Below are 18,875 nucleotides of genomic sequence, written 5' to 3' on the forward strand. Positions count from 1 at the left end.
CCCTAGAAACTATGCCTCCAACAATCAGATCTGCATTTTGTTTTGTTTGGTACACATCTTATTTGGTATTAATAGCCAGCACTATAGTGTTTTATGTTCCTTTTAAGTTTGCTTGGATAGATTTTGCGTTGCCCATTTGGAAATATTTTTGTGATTGTTAACCCCTATCACTGTGGCTATATCTTTCATAAAAACTGAAGCATGGTTTAGTTCTCCACCTAGCATATCTTTTATACACATTTGGAAATGACTTTTTAAAATGTAATCTCTCCTCTCTATGTGGAAGTGTTGGTTTGCTGTCTTCCTTTAACAATTAGAAATGTGTGCTGCCTTGTTTGTAATTACACCAACTCTGGCTTGCAGAGGTCTCAGTTTCTGTACACAATGACACAAAACGTACAGTAGAGAGGAAAAGGAAAGGAAAAGAGAAACTGCTGGTACCAAACAAAGCTGTAAGTGAGCTACAGTGAAAAATAAAAGGGAAAACCAACAGATGTGGCAGAGTGAAGAAACTGATTCTGAGCCAAAGTATTTTCTGCTTTAAGTGAAAATGGAGGATGGGGGTAGGACTCAAGTTCAGCATAGAAAAGAGAACACAGCACCAGAATGCATCACAATTCCCTGGTTCTGATTTGGAATTTGTAAGGATATCTTTCCTAAAACACTCCCCCTAATGAAAAAAAAAGAAGGGTTAAAGGGAAATGCACTCTTGGAGGGGGATCCATCTTGGATGGCCCAGGCTAGCCCGATCTTGTCAGATCTCAGAAGCTAAGGTGGGTTGGCCCTGGTTAGTATTTGGATGGGAGACCATCAAAGAATTCCAGGGTAGCTATGCAGAGGAAGGCAATGGCAAACTACCTCTGTTAGTCCCTTGCCTTGAAAACCATTCGGGGTCACCATAAGTCAGCTGTGACTTGACAGCACTTTACATGCATACATGATCATGAAGCTACAAATTATCCATTAGCCATTTGTATCTATCTTCTTCCAGCATGGTGTAGTGGTTAAGAGTGGTAGTTTGGAGCAGTGGACTCTTATCTGGAGAACTGAGTTTGATTCCCCACTCCTCCACGTGAGCGGCGGATGCTGATCTGGTGAACCAGGTTGGTTTCCCCACTCCTACACATGAAGCCGGCTGGGTGACCTTGGGCTAGTCACAGCTCTCTTAGTGCTCTCTCTGCCCCACCTACCTCACAGAGTGCCTGCTGCGGGGAGGGGGAGGGAAGGTGATTGTAAGCCTGTTTGATTCTTCCTTAAGTGGTAGAGAAAGTTGGCATATCTTCCTTGTTCCCTCCATGTCTCCAAGGACTTTTAAGAATGTTTGTTGTACTGAAGTGGTGAAAATACCAGGAATGTTTGCTTCATATACAAAGCAATTGCTTTTAGGGATGTTCGAACACTTGCCAGTTTGGCCGACTTCCTATTTGCCAGTGATAAGTAGGCAGCCAGTTAATGGATGGTCTGTTTGGTGGTTTGAAACCTATTAGTGTATATTCACAGGAGCTTCTGTTGAGGAAGTTTTGCTCTGTACCAAGCAAATGGTGGGGGGGGGGGGGTTGAATGGGAGCCAAACCCCAGCTGATCAGCTGGAAGTTGGGTTCTTCTGACCTCCTATGCTGAAAAATGTGCTACTTCCCAAACTTGCTGACATGCAACAGATTGGGGCTGATTTCCCTTTTCTTCTTTTCTCCCCTAGCTGTTGGCTTGGGCTGCAGAGAAAAGGAAAGAAATTAACTCTCTTCCTTGCCGTTTTGTAAGTTTGCTGTGTAGCTTCACTGTGTAGTTATTTTGCTGAAGGGAGAATCATTACCTGACTTCCAGCTGATCCCTGCTTATCTGTGAGTCAGCGTCCACCCAACAAGCAGCTGCAAACTTGTTTGGCAGTTATTCGAGTTGCTCAAAAAACTACCCTAAAATATCCCTGATTGTCTCTCAGTCTGATAATGAGTATTAAACAAGGTAAGTTTGACTGTCCCACCGGTTCACTGAGAAATTTGCAGCATCCCTCATCACTATGTGCAGCAAGGGTGGATTGGTAACACAGAAAAGGGTGTGTCTTCTCTTTCATTATCTGTAGACCAGCAAGGTAACAGGGAAATCATAATTTTTGACCAGTAGTAACGTTCAATCAGGAATATTCCCAACTGATATTTAAAGCATTTTAAAATTGCATGTGTGCTTTTGGCCATTAAAAACTGCAGCAGATTGAAATATATCTACGAAGTCATTTTCTTGGTTCACAACAAAGTAATCAACTGAAGGCATGTTAAGTATTTTTAGATTGTCTTAATGAGCAATGCATGTCTCCTAAATGTTGTCTGAGACAACTTCAGCTAAATTAGACAAAAGAATTTAAATAAACGTTCTTTGCCTCTCTTGTCCTTCCAGCCTTAAGGAATCATACCTCAACTGTATATTTACAATGGATGATGATGGTGTTGCCATCAATGTGGCAAGTACAAGAAGATGGGCTCCTGTCCCAAGGAGTTTACAATATAAAATTTGACATTAGAGAGGTAACAAAGATGGGTGTGTAGACGCAGGAATGAAAAAGGAACCAATGTGCATCCTTTTAGGACACCTGGGACAACGTTGTGGCGCAAGTGCTCATGAAACATAAATGGAATCTCAAATAAGGGTCCTTAGATTACAACCTGAGCTTCATTACCGAGTTTCTCCCCTCAAATTATCTCAGGAAACCATTGTTCTGAGAAAGTGAACTTTCATATAGGGTTCCAACACAGGCGTGAAATAGGTTTCCTCTTGGGGAATAGGGATGATTGCAGGTGTGCTCCACTAATGGTGGCACTTTCCTTCCATGCAAGAAGCCTTCCCTTGACACAAGATCAAACCCCTGATCTATGGAGATCTGATAAGCAGTCCAAGGGGAGCTGACACTTTGCTTGTTGTTTTCCAATACTGCATATACGGAATATTGCACTAACATTAGTTAAGTATTAATTAAAATTGCAGCAATAAGGAATAATACCTGTAAAATATCTCAATACAGTGGGGCTATTTTATAGTTTGGCTGCCCACAGTTCTTTTTGTAGAAGACTTGTAATTGTGATAATCAAGATCATTTAGCTTGGATTATTTACTTCTTTAATTCCACTTTACTATTCAAATATCCCTTCAAAGAATGCTAATGGTCACACTGGGGATTCTAATTTATAGTATCCATAGTGTAAATACTTATTCTTGGTAAATCAGCCTAAAGTAAATTGATGTTTATATGACATTCAATATTTCCCTGTGTCTTCAGTCAGTTACTCAACAGTCAGTTACTCTGCTAGCTGAATATATATGGATTCGTGCAGTTAAGGCCATATCAGGGTGACATAAGCACTGTCAGTATTCATAGAAATCTAGTTATCAAATGGTAAACACATCCTTAGTTTTTAGTGTTCCTATTCACTGTAACAGAACTACTCCAGAATAAACGTAGAAAGCAACCACAAGATACAGAAATGTCTATAACATGGTTTGACACTGGTCCCTGCCAAAAATCGGATGGTGCAACACTGTTCAGTCATTTATTTTATATCCAAGCATCAAGACATTGTGTTACATTTAGCAATAGTTCATCTTAAAACATACAAGCTTGTGACATTAAGCATGTATTTGGCACTCTACGCAACAGCAGTTCCTGTATCTGTGTATGAAAATGTCCTTGCCTTCCTGCATATTGGAAAAGAAGTTATTAATGCAGTTTTCCAAGCAGACAGTGTAGCAATTAGGATGTGATACAGAGCATTGAGTCCTGTTCATTTCTAAGGGCTCTCTGGCGGTATGCTATATCTTCAACCCGCGTGCTATATTTTAACCGAAACCCAAAGGTTTTTTCCCCCCACTGTGATGATTACCATGTTTTAATTACATTTAGGCAGCCATGTCTTCTCCTCACTCCAAAGACAAACTGCCAGCAGAGAGAGATTTACCACTGACCAATGATGTTTTTTATGTAAATGTATTTGACTAAGTGCAGCAACTTCAGATTCTAATAGAGTCAGTCTCTTGCCAGGTCTGCAATATTTATATATGACCAAGATAAATTGGATATTTACAAAACCACTCCATTATAGAGGGACAATTCTCCATGTGTAAATCATCATTTCTAATCATGGTACTGCTGTGTTCCCCTCCACCTTTGCCCTTCTTTATTTTCCTTGATTTATATTTACAGGGACATATTTGAAATATAGTATTTTACCAAACAGTGCAATGGTCAGGCAATGCCCGATAGCAAAGACATCTGAAGATCTCTTTGGTCTCTTCAGTCTACTATTGATAGGACTGGAGAGTGCTCTAAAGTCACAATGTTCACAAATATGGTGTTGCCTAGATTTCACTTTGTCTTTCCTCCTGCCTGACAGGAGGAAATGGAAGGGGAATCTCCCTGCTGACTTTATTCTCTCCTCCCTTCACGCGCACACTTTGGAAGTGGATGCAAAGGGTCAGATGCCCCCTCTGTGTGCGACTCACAAGCTGCTGACATCAGCAGTCACTCATGAGAGCTAGCCTTGTTTACTGAGGGTGCTAATCTGAAGAGACGCGTGAAGTAGTTTGGTTTGTGGAAGAGGGCAGAAGTGGCACGGTGCTGTGCAAACATTCCCACACAGCCTGAAAGGTCATTCGCACAGAAAACAAGTGAAAGTCTTCATGTTGTGTTCAAAGTTCAGGGTAGAGCAAACGGACTCTCAAGAACCCAAGGGCAGTGGTCATAAAATAAGACTCAACAGCTGTCTTCATAGTGCAGTTTGGATGTGTACCCTAGGATATATATTTGTAAGTGGGCTAACTTTTGGTCTCTGTTTGTTTTGCATTTTGCGTATGAAAAAAACCGCTGCATTTTGAGCTCTGCAGTAGTGGGATGTGAAACATTTTGTGGGAAAAGGGGGGAAACATTAGGGGTGTCAACAGTAAGGTTTAGAGTCATTTTTTGTTACTTCTGAATACTGGAAGTAAAGTAAATTGTATTAGGGACTCAGACTGAGAATTGGTTTGAATGGGCATCACATTTTTTGATGTAACTCCTTTCAGTTTGGTGTATATACATACCCAGTTGTGATGAAATTATTCAGCATTTCACCCTCATGCAAGGGAACCTTCCTCTCAAATGTCAGGCAGAAAGTGCAAAGCATCCCCTTTCTATGTGGGCCATTAAATGGATCACATGCAAGACCACAGGCAGACAGGCATGAATTGGTATGGGAGTGGGCTTTTCACTCCTTTTATGGGAATAGGGTTGCCAGCTCCGGGTTGGGAAATACCTGGATATTTGGGGGATGGAGCCTGAAGAGGTTGGGGTTTGCAGAGGGAATCAACTTCTATGGGGTATAATGTCATAGAGTCTACCTTCCAAAGTGGCCATTTTCTCCAGGAGGACTGATAGCTATCATCAGGAGATCAGATGTAATAGCGGGAGATTTCCAACCACAACCTGGAGGTTGGCAACCCTATCTGGGAACCATAATTGATTGATGGATGGGAGGTATGGGTGAGTGGGCCCCCATATTACACAGCAGCCCTTGGTTTCTTCTGCCATCCTGACAGACATCATATAAGAGTCTGGCTAGGAGAAAATATGCTTCATAGTAAAATGTGGGATAGGTCACTCCTGACCTGTGCCTTCTGATTTTTTTTAATAGGCCCCATATGAGTTTGTTTATACAAGAATGGGAGGGGATTCCTGTATTTTCTCTAGAGCAGGCTTTAGAATGTCAGGGACAGGGTGAAAAGTTTATATTAGAAACTACGGCTACTTAGTATTTTTACATGAATTTATAGATGCCAAGTTATCTCAGATCTTGAATCAACAATTCTTTCATATGTAATTAGATGATATGATCCTTTCTCATCAAGGACTTCTCACATCTCATCTGGTTTAGTATGTGTGCATCTTTACAACACTTTAGCCTTAGTCTCGATAGCCTTGCCTACCTGCCAGTAAGTACAAGCAAAGCATTTGCTTCTGTCATTGTCCTCTGTAGTGGTATGACATCTCACCCAAGGTATCTGTGTAAGAACGTTCCTCTTGCTTTGTGAGTGTTGGCTTCATATTCTGAGAATGCTCAAGAGTTTGACTCAAACCTCTCTTACAGGTGGTCTGGTCTAAAGAACAGCTGGTCTTTTCCCCCTTTCTAAATTCCAAGCCTCATAATCTGGCCAAATAGCTATTCTTATGGTTATGGATGTAGCCAAGGAAGACTAAAAAGGCCCTGGAGAGGTCATAGTCAGAAAGCACATAAGCGATTTTCTAGCTTTGATTTCCCTTCTCTACCACAGCAGTTTCTTTTAGGAGGAAGTTAGTGAGCTTTTGGGAAGCATAAGCTCTTTTTTTTAAGAAGGGGAACAGACGTTCCTTTGGAGTGGTTCTGTTTCAGATTCAGAAGGAAACACACAGGCACGTGTTCTAAAAAGAGATGGCCGGCAAGTTGGAAGAAGAAGGTAAAAGGGGTATGAGTAGAGCTTGAATAACCCACCTGGAATGATGAACCTATATCTGCTTATCTCTTTAACATCTTAGGGATAGGTTTTAGATCCAGGAAAAGAGGACTGCTTTTTATCTATATTGATTTTCCTGTGCTCAAATGCTGTTCAGCTGTTTTCCTTGGTGTAGCCAATGATTGCTTATAAAAGTAAAGATAAACGTTTTGTTTCCTGAAATTGGAGTTATTTGGTCTTTCAAACCACATACTAAACCAAAGTGTGATTCATACTTGCCAATGTACAAGAGGGAACCAGGTAGAGCCTGTATAGTTGAGAATCTCTTTAACAAGAGAGAGTTCTAAAGTTTTCTTCTTTCTCTGTGGTGGTTAGGAGAGAGACTTGGTGGTTTGGATTTGGACAAGAGAATGTCTGCCAGACTGTAATACCTTGACTGGCCTGCCAGTGGCAGTATATTCTATTCATAGAATCATAGAGTTGGAAGGGACCACCAGGGTCATCAAGTCCAACCCCCTGCACAATGCAGGAAATTCACAACCACCTCCCCCCCACACCTAGTGATGGCCAAGATTCCCTCCCTCTCATCATCTGCCTAAGGTCACAGAATCAGCATTGCTGACAGATGGCCATCTAACCTCTTCTTAAAAATCTCCAGGGAAGGAGAGCTTACCACCTCCCGAGGAAGCCTGTTCCTCTGAGGAACCGCTCTAACTGTTGGAAAATTCTTCCTAATGTCTAGACGGAAACTCTTTTGATTAAATTTCAACCCGTTGGTTCTGGTCCGACCTTCTTGGGCAACAGAAAACAACTCAGCACCATCCTCAATATGACAGCCCCTCAAGTACTTGAACATGTAGGTTATCCCGGCTGTGTGACCGTGGTCTTGGTATTTTCTTTCCTGACCTTTCGCCAGCAGCTGTGGCAGGCATCTTCAGAGGAGTTACGGTAAAGGACAGTGTCCTTCAGTGTTACTCCTCTGAAGATGCCTGCCACAGCTGCTGGCGAAACGTCAGGAAAGAAAATACCAAGACCACGGTCACACAGCCCGGATAACCTACAAGAACCAATGAACTCTGACCGTGAAAGCCTTCGACAATACTTGAACATGGTTATCATATCCCCTCTCAGTCTTCTCTTCAGGCTAAACATACTCAGCTCCTTCAACCTTTCCTCATAGGACTTGGTCTCCAGACCCCTCACCATCTTTGTTGCCCTCCTCTGGACATGTTCCAGCTTGTCTACATCTTTTTAAAATTGTGGTGCCCAAAACTATGGTACAACAGAATGTTTGGTTTAAAGCTGGTGAAATCCTTAAAGGGCCAGCTGCCTAAATGCTTCATTTCCAGTGGTAAAGATTCCTATGGGGCCCATTTTACTACACCCTCCACCCTTTGCAAACAGGTGATCGATGTTATGAAAAGTGACATCTGTGTGGCCATGTGCAGGCAGTCTCAATCCATGCCAATCTGCACACAGAGCCTTGCTTCTACAAGCACAGAAAGCCATTTCTAGACCAGGGTGCATATTTCCTTTACACTTAGGGTACTTGAAGATCTGCCATTACTTCAATCACTATATATAGTTTAATGAGCTTCATTGGGATGGAATTGTGGTTGTTCTGAAGAAATTATAAGGTGATTGATTCAACTAATTTCTTTCATCAGCCACACAATGAATCGGTCTCATTTCTCAGTGAAGACAAATACTATCACTGAACAGAGCTGGAAAACTAGTGCAGGTTTTTCACTTACATTAAAGACTGAGCTGCTCTAGATATGCAAATACCAGTCCACTTTCTCAAACCCTATGCTAATCTTATCTATACATAATGCAAGGTGCTTATTATTTATAGATGACAAGAAGGGCTTCTTTCTATCATACTTAGTATAATATTTTCTAGGGAAAGGGATGCTAACAACCAGTGTGAAGGAAGGGGCATTTAAGCATAATCCAGAACAGAAATAAAATGTCTCTGTTCCTTTCCCATCTGTTCTTGGCAGCAAATTTAAATCAAAATTTGAGTAATAAAATAAGTATGTTTGGTTGTCTTTCTTTTTTTCTACAGGCTCAGTAGTACTCTTCCGATTCAAGAAAGGTAGCTGTGTATGTCTCTTGTTTCAAGCAGGGGCTTATGACACCTCTATGATATAGAACCCCCATCATTGCCCCTGTCAGATGGAATGCATTTATTTAGCTAGTTCATTTCTTGCAGAGATTCAAGGTAGGTTACAAAGATAAATAGCCAACAATACAATAAAAACAGTTAAAAAAGCAAAAATACATCTAATAAAAACCTCCCTTAAAAATCCACAGATTTATAAAAACTTATTACCGTAAAAGGATATTCTTTATAAAAATGCCCTCCTAAAGAGTTACTCCAGTCCATTGAAATGAATGGGCTTAGACTGGAGTAACTCTCCTTAAGAATGCACTGTAAAGGTGAAGGGGACAGAAAGGGGAAGAATATACACTTGTTCTAGTTACACATGCTTAGTGGGTTTGAAGGAGGAGGTGGAAGGAAGTGAGAAAGCTGGCAGTGCTCAGGCTCTCTGAAAGGTGGTTCCTGGTGTAAGGACAGAGTAACCTGGGCATAAGCTCCACTGATCACAGCAGACTATGCTTTTGAATCAACAAGCACAGAATCTGATTACTGTTCTAAGCAAAATTCCTAGGGAGAAAGCCCCATTTAACTCATTGTGAATTACTGCAGTGTTAAGATGCTTAGGGTGGCACTGCAGGGTTACAGCTGTACTTCATTGGGAGTAAATCCTATTAACCTTAATGGAACGTACTTCTGAGTTACCACATTTGTAAGAGCACATCCCCTCCCTTGCCACATATGAAGAGCAGAAGGTCAACCCTTCTTAGCTGCCAAGATCTAATGAGGTCGGGCTAGGCTGGGCCATCTAGGTCAGGACAGAAGGGGTTTTGCTTACTAGGAATGGCCAGTGCATTTCAGCATGTACAGTATGAGGCTGGCACAAGAGGGAAAGACTGCAGCACATTCCATGGTAAACCAACAGTTCTCTGTGTAAGGAAAGTGATGTACTATAGCATGACAAGGGCCTGCTTCATCAGATGTATCATCTCTTTGTCTGTTTCACTGATCGCTGGCAGCTTCTCAAACTAGCATTGTGTGCTGATAACTGAAATGTACTGTGAATTACCTCTTTGTACCTACTTCAAAGAATCTGAGCATGTATCTTCTGGTTCCTTTGTTATGGTCAAAGAAAACAATACTTATTTTAGTGATTTGAAACAAAAATTCCATTACTCCATGTTTCCTTTTTCAAATTACATGATGTAAAGTTCCATGCTACAACACTGTGTGATACACTGGGGGTTACCGCACTTGTATTCCCAGCGATGTATTAAGAGTTTGAAAATGTTGTAAAAAATACTGTTCGCACTTTGTTTGGTCCCTTTAGCTGTGAAGACGTCTTCCAGCCATTTATAAGCCGTGGTATCCAAAAACCCTTTTAAAGCGATGTTTTTTATAACATTTTCAAACTCTTAATACATCGCAGGGAATACAAAGTGCGGTAACCCCCAATAATACATGTGATGAAGAATAATTCTCGCAACATGCAATTAGTGGGATCTTATGGTGTAAAATTTTTGCAAGGATTGTAATGAGTCCAAGTTATTAAACTCCACATTTTTTACAAGCTGATATACCATTGGCAAAAAGATTGTGTTCTCTTATTGCTTCCCACCCCCCTACACATGGAAAATACCAACATTATCTTTGCTGTGGTTGTATAAAGGTCACAATTACCACACTGGCATAAGTGTCTCCAGCACCAGTAGGCATACTTGAGAGCTGAGACTCTGCATATCTCAGCAGCCATGCAACAAACAGCCCTGCCAGTTGGAGCATTATGGGCTTGTAGCTGCCTCCACCTGTCAAAGAGTTTTTGCATGCTGCTGTGCAGTCTGAGGGTTGGTGGTACCCGGATTCTGGCATGCTGGAGATTTGCAGGCAGTAGGATACACTGGGAGCCATTAACTGAGGATGTTTGTGGATTGCACCAAACTGATAAAGATGGTTCTTTGAAACTTTACTTTGGTTTACTTTGGACCACAAGTTGTGTCAACTTTTTACCTTGATATGATTTATGCTACTAGACATTATCGGGAAGAAGAGGAGAATAATACAAGGAGCTGCTGATTGTTGACAGCCATGCATATTCCATCACTTCTAATTCCAGCATAACAATTATGTTTATATTTCAGATCTGAGTGATCAACTGGTGGAGGTGGTTGGTTTGGAGGGAGCCATGGAGATGGGTCAAATATACACAGGACTGAAAAGTGCTGGGAGACGTCTTGCTCAGTGTGCATCTGTTGTCATCAGGTGGGGACCTTATTGCACACTGCTGTTGTGGAGCCATGCATTTCATGGCCAAATTAAGCAAGGCCTTTGATATTCCATTTGTAACTGTGTTTATCTGTATTGTGGTACTCCCATAAAATGTGGACGTACAGGGATGAAATTTGGTACACATGTTTAGGGTGAGTATATGGGCATAAGATGTTGTATGTTTTTGCTGTTGTTAGTAACACTGAATAATGCTCTTCAGGTGTGAGACAGAATGCTGGCATTTAAATGAACTCAAATAAATAAATATGTAACATTACTATTGGTCTAATTACTCTAGTTGTATGTCCTGAGTCTTATCATCACACCCAGGCCTATCCATACAACCATAGTGGTTGACTATGGAGATGATAAAGTCCGCCCATGTTGTTTTCACCATGTAGTAAACAGATCCCATGATTATTTTGATGCATGTCTGCAAATTATGAGTCAGCGTGTCATTTCTCAACCCACTTTGGAATGTTTTCAAGGACATGCTGGTTCACACAGTATGAAGTTCTGTTGAAATATTTGGATGACCAGTTCACCATATGGCTAGTTGGCTAATGTTGACTTCACCATATCAAAAAAGAGCTGAAACTGGTTTGTCAGTACACCTTCTGTTTACAAACGTTTTTAATTAGAGGGGGACCAGTTTTGGATTTCAGTCATACATACTATATATTATAGGGCCGTGTTGGCGAACCTATGGCACGGGTGCCACTTCCGGCACTCGTAGCCCTCTCTGCCGGCACGCGCGGTTCCTCCAAGCCGCTGGCCTTTCCGGCTCTGCCCTGCCCCGGATGGGGGAGGCTGTAGCCCAGGGGTGGGGAACCTCCGACATCATTGGCGGTGGCCCCCGGACTCTCCCACAGAAGCTGCCGCCATTGCCGCCACTGGAGCGTGCGTGGCCGGCCAGGTGGATGGGAGAGCGGGGAACAGAAGCCGAGCGCCCACACTCAGCATGGCCGGCGGCTTCTCCGGCGCCCTCTGGGCCTGTGCGGGTGGAGGGGCGTGGCTGGCCGGTGGGTGCGAAGGAGGCGTCCTCTGCCCTACCCTGCTCGCCTCTCACTAGCCTGCCGCCGCCGCCACGCCCCACCGAGTGGCAAATCCAAGGCAAAACCTCCCATGCATAAATGGCCTCTTTCTTTTTCTGTCTCCCTCTGTCCTTTTCTTTCCCTACTTTTCTTTCTCTCCCTTGCTCCATTTCCTTCTCCCTTTCTCTCTCTTTTTCTTTCTTTCTCTCCCTCCCTCCCTTCCCTTTCCTTCTCCCTTCCCTTCTTTCCTTCCTTCCTTCTTTCCCTCCAGCGGCTTCTCCGGCGCCCTCTGGGTCTGTGCGGGCGGAGGGGCGTGCAGTCCTATTCCACCTTTGAAGTGCCCACAAGCCATCCTCCAAACACCTTTCCATTTGTCTTGATATGTAGAGAGAAAACACTAAGGAACTAGTTGCCAATCTCCAGGTACTAGCTGGAGATCTCCTCCTATTACAAGTGATCTCCAACCAATAGAGATCAGTTCCCCTGGAAAAAATTGCCACTTTGGCAATTGGACTCTATGGCACTGAAGTCCTTCCCCAAACCCCGCCCTCCTCAGGCGCAAAAACCTCCCACTCATGGCAAAGAGGAACTTGGCAACCCTAGCCTCTCCCTCTGGGCCCCCTCTGGGGGTGGTATTCAGGTTAAATTGCTGCATTGGCACTCAACGATAAATAAGTGGGTTTTTGGTTGCAGTTTGGGCACTCGGTCTCTAAAAGGTTCGCCATCACTGTCCTATTACAAGTGATCTCCAACCAATAGAGATCAGTTCCCCTGGAAAAAATTGCCACTTTGGCAATTGGACTCTATGGCACTGAAGTCCTTCCCCAAACCCCGCCCTCCTCAGGCGCAAAAACCTCCCACTCATGGCAAAGAGGAACTTGGCAACCCTAGCCTCTCCCTCTGGGCCCCCTCTGGGGGTGGTATTCAGGTTAAATTGCTGCATTGGCACTCGACGATAAATAAGTGGGTTTTTGGTTGCAGTTTGGGCACTCGGTCTCTAAAAGGTTCGCCATCACTGTTATAGGGTGTTAAGATGCATTTCTAAATGTCTGTAGTAGAAGGTGTCTAGAAGATACACATGGGAATTAAGGTGTCTCGGGGGAGGATGAGATTCTGTCTGTTCGGAATGCACGCTTTATTTTTTCCAGATAGTGTTATTATTTACCTATTTTGTCCTAGGACCAGCAAATCTTTGCCTATGCAGATTGATGGGGAGCCATGGATGCAGACACCTTGTACAGTAAGTATGTTTGTTAGAGAAACTGCTGAATTACAGTTGATATTCAAACTAAAGTCAATGCATTTACCTGGGCTGAATAAAGACCTTGCATTCATGGCCCATTACCAATGCTGATTTCTCCACACCCATCTCTCCCCTGGACATCACAGACTCTTCTGCATATCACACCTAATCCAATCAAGCCTGCTATTGACATTTACATACTGTTCTTCTACTTAAAGACTGATGGATTCACATTCTAGCTGTATCTGAAGAAGTGAGCTGTGGCTCACGAAAGCTCATACCCTACCAGAAAATATTTTTGTTAGTCTTTAAGGTGCTACTGGACTCTTGCCCTTTTTGACTACTGCAAACAGACTAACACGGCTACCCACTGTGAATTATGTTTGTTAGAAACAAAGTTGTTGTACTGCATGAAGTGGAATATCACACTATCTCCTCAAACTTGTGTGGTTTCAATGCTGGTTCTGTGATTAAAGAACTTCGCTATAATTCGTACTTCTTATGACCACATTTATATATAATCTCACCGTGCAGTGTAACATACAGCTGTAGGCATGACTTATTTTGTATGAGCTCTAGATGCATGTTTTCTCTGTTATCCTTTCTAAACATAATGTACTTGAATCATTTGGATATTTCTGGCCCATTAGAAAGACTGTAGCAAGCACTGACAGATTAATCAAAGTAATTTAATCAGGATACAGAGGTGAGTGGGAGGAGTTCTCCCTGTCGCCCTCTCACTTGTCCTCATTTGAGAAGAACCAGGGGAAAGTATTTTGGGTCTCTTAGGGTGCTTTCACACATGCGGAATAATCCACTTTCAATGCACTTTGCAGATGGATTTTGCTGTATGAAATGGCAAAATCCACTTGCAAATGATAATTAAAGTGGATTGAAAGTGCATTATTCAGCATGTGTGAAAGTGCCCTTATTATTAGATCCCTTTCACACATTACACTGGGCTGCCCTGTGTTTGCCACCAAGTGTACCCTCAACAGGTAAATTTAGCCAATCCCCAATTTAGCCAATCCCCAATGAATGAATCTGCCCAATGCATCTGTTTGCTAATATGTGTTCATCGCATTTACACTTTACATTATAAGGTGGACTTTTGAAACATGTGAGATGTTCATCTCAAAAATAATTCATAAAGTAGCCCTCCCCCCTCGTAAGTCCTAAACACATTTTTCTTATCCTGAACTTCTGAGACACTCTAAAGGAAGTTCATCACATACTTAAATAGAAGCAGTAACTCTCTGCATATAAAAATATATGTATGTAGAATCTAGTAAATTAACCAGGAAAACAGTTACATGTGTGGGTGCTTTGAGCATTCCTCAGGGCTATAATATGAGAAGGAGCGCTTGAATCCAACTGATTTTCTTGCAACAATGTATAACTCAGAGGAAAAATAGCATCCCCCACAGCCCATTTCAACTCAGGAAAATGGTACAGAGGAAGGCAGAAGCCTGTGCTTCCCATGCCCTGTAGTCCTGGCCCAAATCAGGACCCTGTGTACTTAAGTGCTGAATTCCCAGCCCAAAACTCACAGCTGAACCCATAGGTAACATTGCTGAAATACCATATTCGGCTTTCCCAATCAAAGCGATATGGCAGTGTGCTTAGTGGGGTAGGGCTAGGGTTCATTCCTAGGCAGAATGGCTTACAGTAGAACAATGGTTAAATAATTAATATGCAAACTCATATCTATCTTAATTTTTTAAAAATTTAATCTAATTTGCATATATGAGACCTGCCACGCTGCTGTGAAGTTGGCCATTATTTCTGTGTTCCCCACAACATTGTGCATAAATTATTTTTGTTTACCTATGCATAATGTTTCTTAATTTCACAACAGAGCTTTGTTTTGTTTAACTGACAATGCAATTTACTGCATGTGTGCTTTCTGCACCTTAGACAACTACGCCGAGATGTAATACACCTATCTTTCCAGTTTAAGAAAAGAATTAGTTGTGACTAATTGCCAATTAATTTGTAGTAGTTTAAGTGTGGGGGAAGGGGAGAAACAATTGCACCTACTAATTAAAATTTAAAATATTCCAAAGTGTCATCTTAGGTGTCTGTGGAATATATAATTTCCATCTTGGTTCTGTGCTGGATCCTGTAACAACCCTGAGCTTGACAGCTCTATTAATTTAAAGGCTCAGCAATACTTATTAGTACAAAACATGTAAAATGCCATTAATCATTTATTTCAATTTTGCAGCTCTGTCATTTTCTCAGTATGTTTAAAAATTATGATGACACCACCATGTTTTTTCCAACCTACCTGTGTGAAAGGGAAACGGATCACACTACTTAGGACTGATACTAGAGTACATTATAAGAACTTAATTAATGCCAAACTAATTAGATTTAATTTCAACTTGTGCAATGATCATGCTCAGAAACTATCACATAAATCTATATTTAATATTGTTGGGTTGAATCATAGGACATGGCCATAGAACACAAGATAAAAGAGAGATGCTAATGCCATTTAAGACTTATTGTGAATTCTCCAAAGTCTTGGTCTACACCCAACTCTGTCATTGACGCTAAGACCCTATAATTATGCCTCTTTGCCCTATGAAGGTCCCACTCTTACATTTGGGGATCACATAACTATCTAGAAGATGTTTGAAATTTTTCTGCCTTAATGTGATATCTCATTGACAAACTATGGTATTTCAATTAGCCACCAAACCAGAAGCAGAAACGGTGGTTTGAAGTGGGCTTTTAAGCCATCATTTATTATTTGATTTGATGTCTGATTTGACATACTGTAGTTATGGCCACTACATTAAAGACTGCAGAGCTGATCCAATGGAAGATGAATGCAGATCCATTGCTTTAATCATAGTTTCTTTGTACCTGGTGGCACCTGAAAGATTAAAAGTGTATATATTGGGGCATAAGCTTTGAGAGGCCACTTCATCAGATACATGAGATGTTATATCCATTTGGCACAGACGCACTCACACAGACAGACAAACTGAAGAAGTGGGCTTAATATTACTAGGCCAAGGGGGCCAAGCGTTCCTAGACAGAGATTTATTAAATTACATTACAGAATACAGATGAAAATAAAATCCAGTCAAAAGTAGCTAGTTAGATGGGATTTTTCTGTTTGAAAAATGAATTTAAAATCAGAATATTTTTTTAAAAGATGGGATGGAATAGACCACTCCTAGTAATATTAAGTTTGTAGTCCATTGCTAGGTGTCTCACGAAGAAACGTGTTGTTACCGATCTTTTGCATCCAGAGTATGAACCTTAATGAAATTTGTGGGACTTATAAACAGAATTTGATATTAATTATAGTACCCTAAAGTCCAACTTTAGATGATACCACAGACATCCTAACAGACTATTCACGCATATGGTGTTGCCCCACTGAAGAATAAGCTGAGATTCCAGAAGAGTTAAATGAAACCCACTTATCCTGTTGAGGTTTTTATATTTCTATCATCTTTGATTGTAAAGTAAATTTCCACCCCAAGAAGCAGCCTATTCTCTATTTTAATGAGCCTTTCCACTTGGTGTACTTTTTTTTTGTTTCATTACTATTAGTGAATGACAAGTGAAGGATATTCATTTTAGTTTTAAAATGCCAGGTATGCACTTTAAGAGATATATTTTTGCCGTTTTTAATGAGGCGGTGTTTCTTTTTGAAGGGAATACTCATTTGTGATGTGGATACTATGCAGATGACAACTGATATTTAATAAGTGATGGTTCTTGTATTAGTCGTAGTTCAGTAAAGAAAATGTCTCAGATAGCTTTTGAAAAACTGTTAGCGTCACTAGCCCAAAGGCAAGATGTGACCTTTTTATTACATAATGAGAATCATTTATTATCTTACAATGTATCTTAAAGTCACAGACAAAATGCCACTTTGATAATTGCTTTCAATTAGCTTTGAGCATAGCATACATTCATAAAACGTCTTCTCTAATTTAGACTTGAATTAGAGAAAATTGGAGGCATAATCTACGTTAAGGTTGTCTCATTTAAGGTGATTTCTAGTTTTATATCAAAGAAATCAAAATGGGTAGCTATAAAGAAGTCTTTCATAGTGTTTTAAACAGGTCTTTCAATATTTGATTTGATTCTACTATCAATTAATTAACAAATTAGAATGCCACTTCGTCATTCTTGACCTTTTTAATACGCTGGCTTTTGACTTGCGTTCTTAATGGTTATTTTGAAATTAAGCATTGAAGTTCATGTTAACAGCAATGAGCAATGCGATTAGGAGAAATATAAATAAGGCATGTTACTATAATAAAAGTGTCTGATTTAATACTCAATATGTTACAAAGTTCATTATCCCGCTGATCCACTGACAGTAAGCCACATGTAGAAACAGTTTCTAATCCCCACTGTGCTGTCTAGGGGACAGGATTGATTCAACAGGCTATATGGGGAGAAAAAAATTCACATCCAGCAATGGGGGAACACATATGGGAGTGCAGGCATTGCCCTACTATGGAACAACATTGTTCTGGGAAGCCATGAACAGCAGCAGGCATACTCGGTCTTCTGTGCCATTTACAGTTGATGGCATACATTTCCTAATACTGTTTGGTTGGTTTCTTTGAATCTGTAGATAACAGAAGTATCAAAATGTCCTTGATTTATAACTATGAAGATCATAAATATAGGGCCAAATCAAGTTTTGTTGATGCTTACACAACATTACTTATTACAAGAACTTCCATTTTATTAAAATATAGCATTAAGGCTGTATCTACTGTACTTACCCCAAAAGGATGAGTAATGTTTTCTTCCAAGTGTGCCGTCCACAAAAAGTCGCAAGTATGTACCGTAATTTAAAAAAACAAAAACGTTAGTGACTAACTTTTCGGGGACAGGGGGATTCTTACACTCAGTATTATCATCCTTTTGGATAAGTATGGTAAGTGAACTATTTTTTTATACGTTAATGTTTTAAATAATGAACTTAACAAAGCATAGTTTGATGCCCTCCTTTTAAAAATTATTTAAAAGTTTATAAACTACGATCCATACTGTAGGCACCTCAAAAATAACTTTCCTTCTTTTCTCTCTTAACAGATAAAAATTACCCACAAGAATCAAGTTCCTATGCTGATAGGACCACCTCCAAAAACTGGCCTATTCTCTTCCATCATTAAAAAAACAAGGAACCACAGCAAAGAATAAGCTTCTGTAGTTAAATGCATACAAAATCAAATTAGCAAGTATTTGGAATGTGTATACTGAAAATTTTTCAAGGGTTTTAAAATGTTCTCTTACTGCATAATCATGGAATCTGGAATAACAGTTTCTGTGACTGAGCTAATGTAAAATGATGCTATTAGAATAATTTATTGCCACAGTTTTGTAGGCATTTTGCATGAAGAAAGCTAATGTTTACATAAAGTGATAAAGCATATTTTTGTTGCATGCATTACCATTACTAATTTATAGGATAAATATGTTGTGGAATGGAAAAATTCAACACCATTGGAATTGTGATTTTCATGGGACATTGTCCTCAGTCTGCTTACTTCAGATCAGTCTTTCTACTCCAGCCTGTTCTAAAGAAAGCACCACAAGGCTTACACAGCTTTGGTTTGATTCCTTTTCTGCTTAATGCCGATGAATAACTAACACTCCGTCCTAGTGGTATCCAGAATGCCTCTCTTACAGCTAACGATCTTCTTATCTGTGTAGATCTGATTTACCATTTTAAGCCCTGAAATGTGAAAGATTTCTTTTACTTTGTTCTCTTAGAGTTCAAATAGAAGGCATACGTAAA

The 18,875-nt window shown here is 40.7% G+C and overlaps 1 protein-coding gene across 2 annotated transcripts in view; it reads left to right on the plus strand.

Annotated features, from left to right (window-relative positions):
* The window catches only part of DGKB (diacylglycerol kinase beta), a 283,351-nt gene extending 264,706 nt beyond the window's left edge, over positions 1-18,645 (plus strand). For both annotated transcript variants that reach the window (XM_056856965.1, XM_056856966.1), the window contains 3 exons: positions 10,687-10,807; positions 13,027-13,087; positions 18,170-18,645. In XM_056856965.1, coding sequence (XP_056712943.1) covers positions 10,687-10,807; positions 13,027-13,087; positions 18,170-18,277 — 290 coding nt within the window. In that variant the 3' untranslated portion in view covers positions 18,278-18,645. The remainder of the gene's footprint in view (positions 1-10,686; positions 10,808-13,026; positions 13,088-18,169) is intronic.
* Positions 18,646-18,875: the final 230 nt, after the last annotated feature.

This window comes from Euleptes europaea, chromosome 11 (genome assembly GCF_029931775.1).
Source record: "Euleptes europaea isolate rEulEur1 chromosome 11, rEulEur1.hap1, whole genome shotgun sequence".
Taxonomy (NCBI): Eukaryota; Metazoa; Chordata; class Lepidosauria; order Squamata; family Sphaerodactylidae; genus Euleptes; species Euleptes europaea.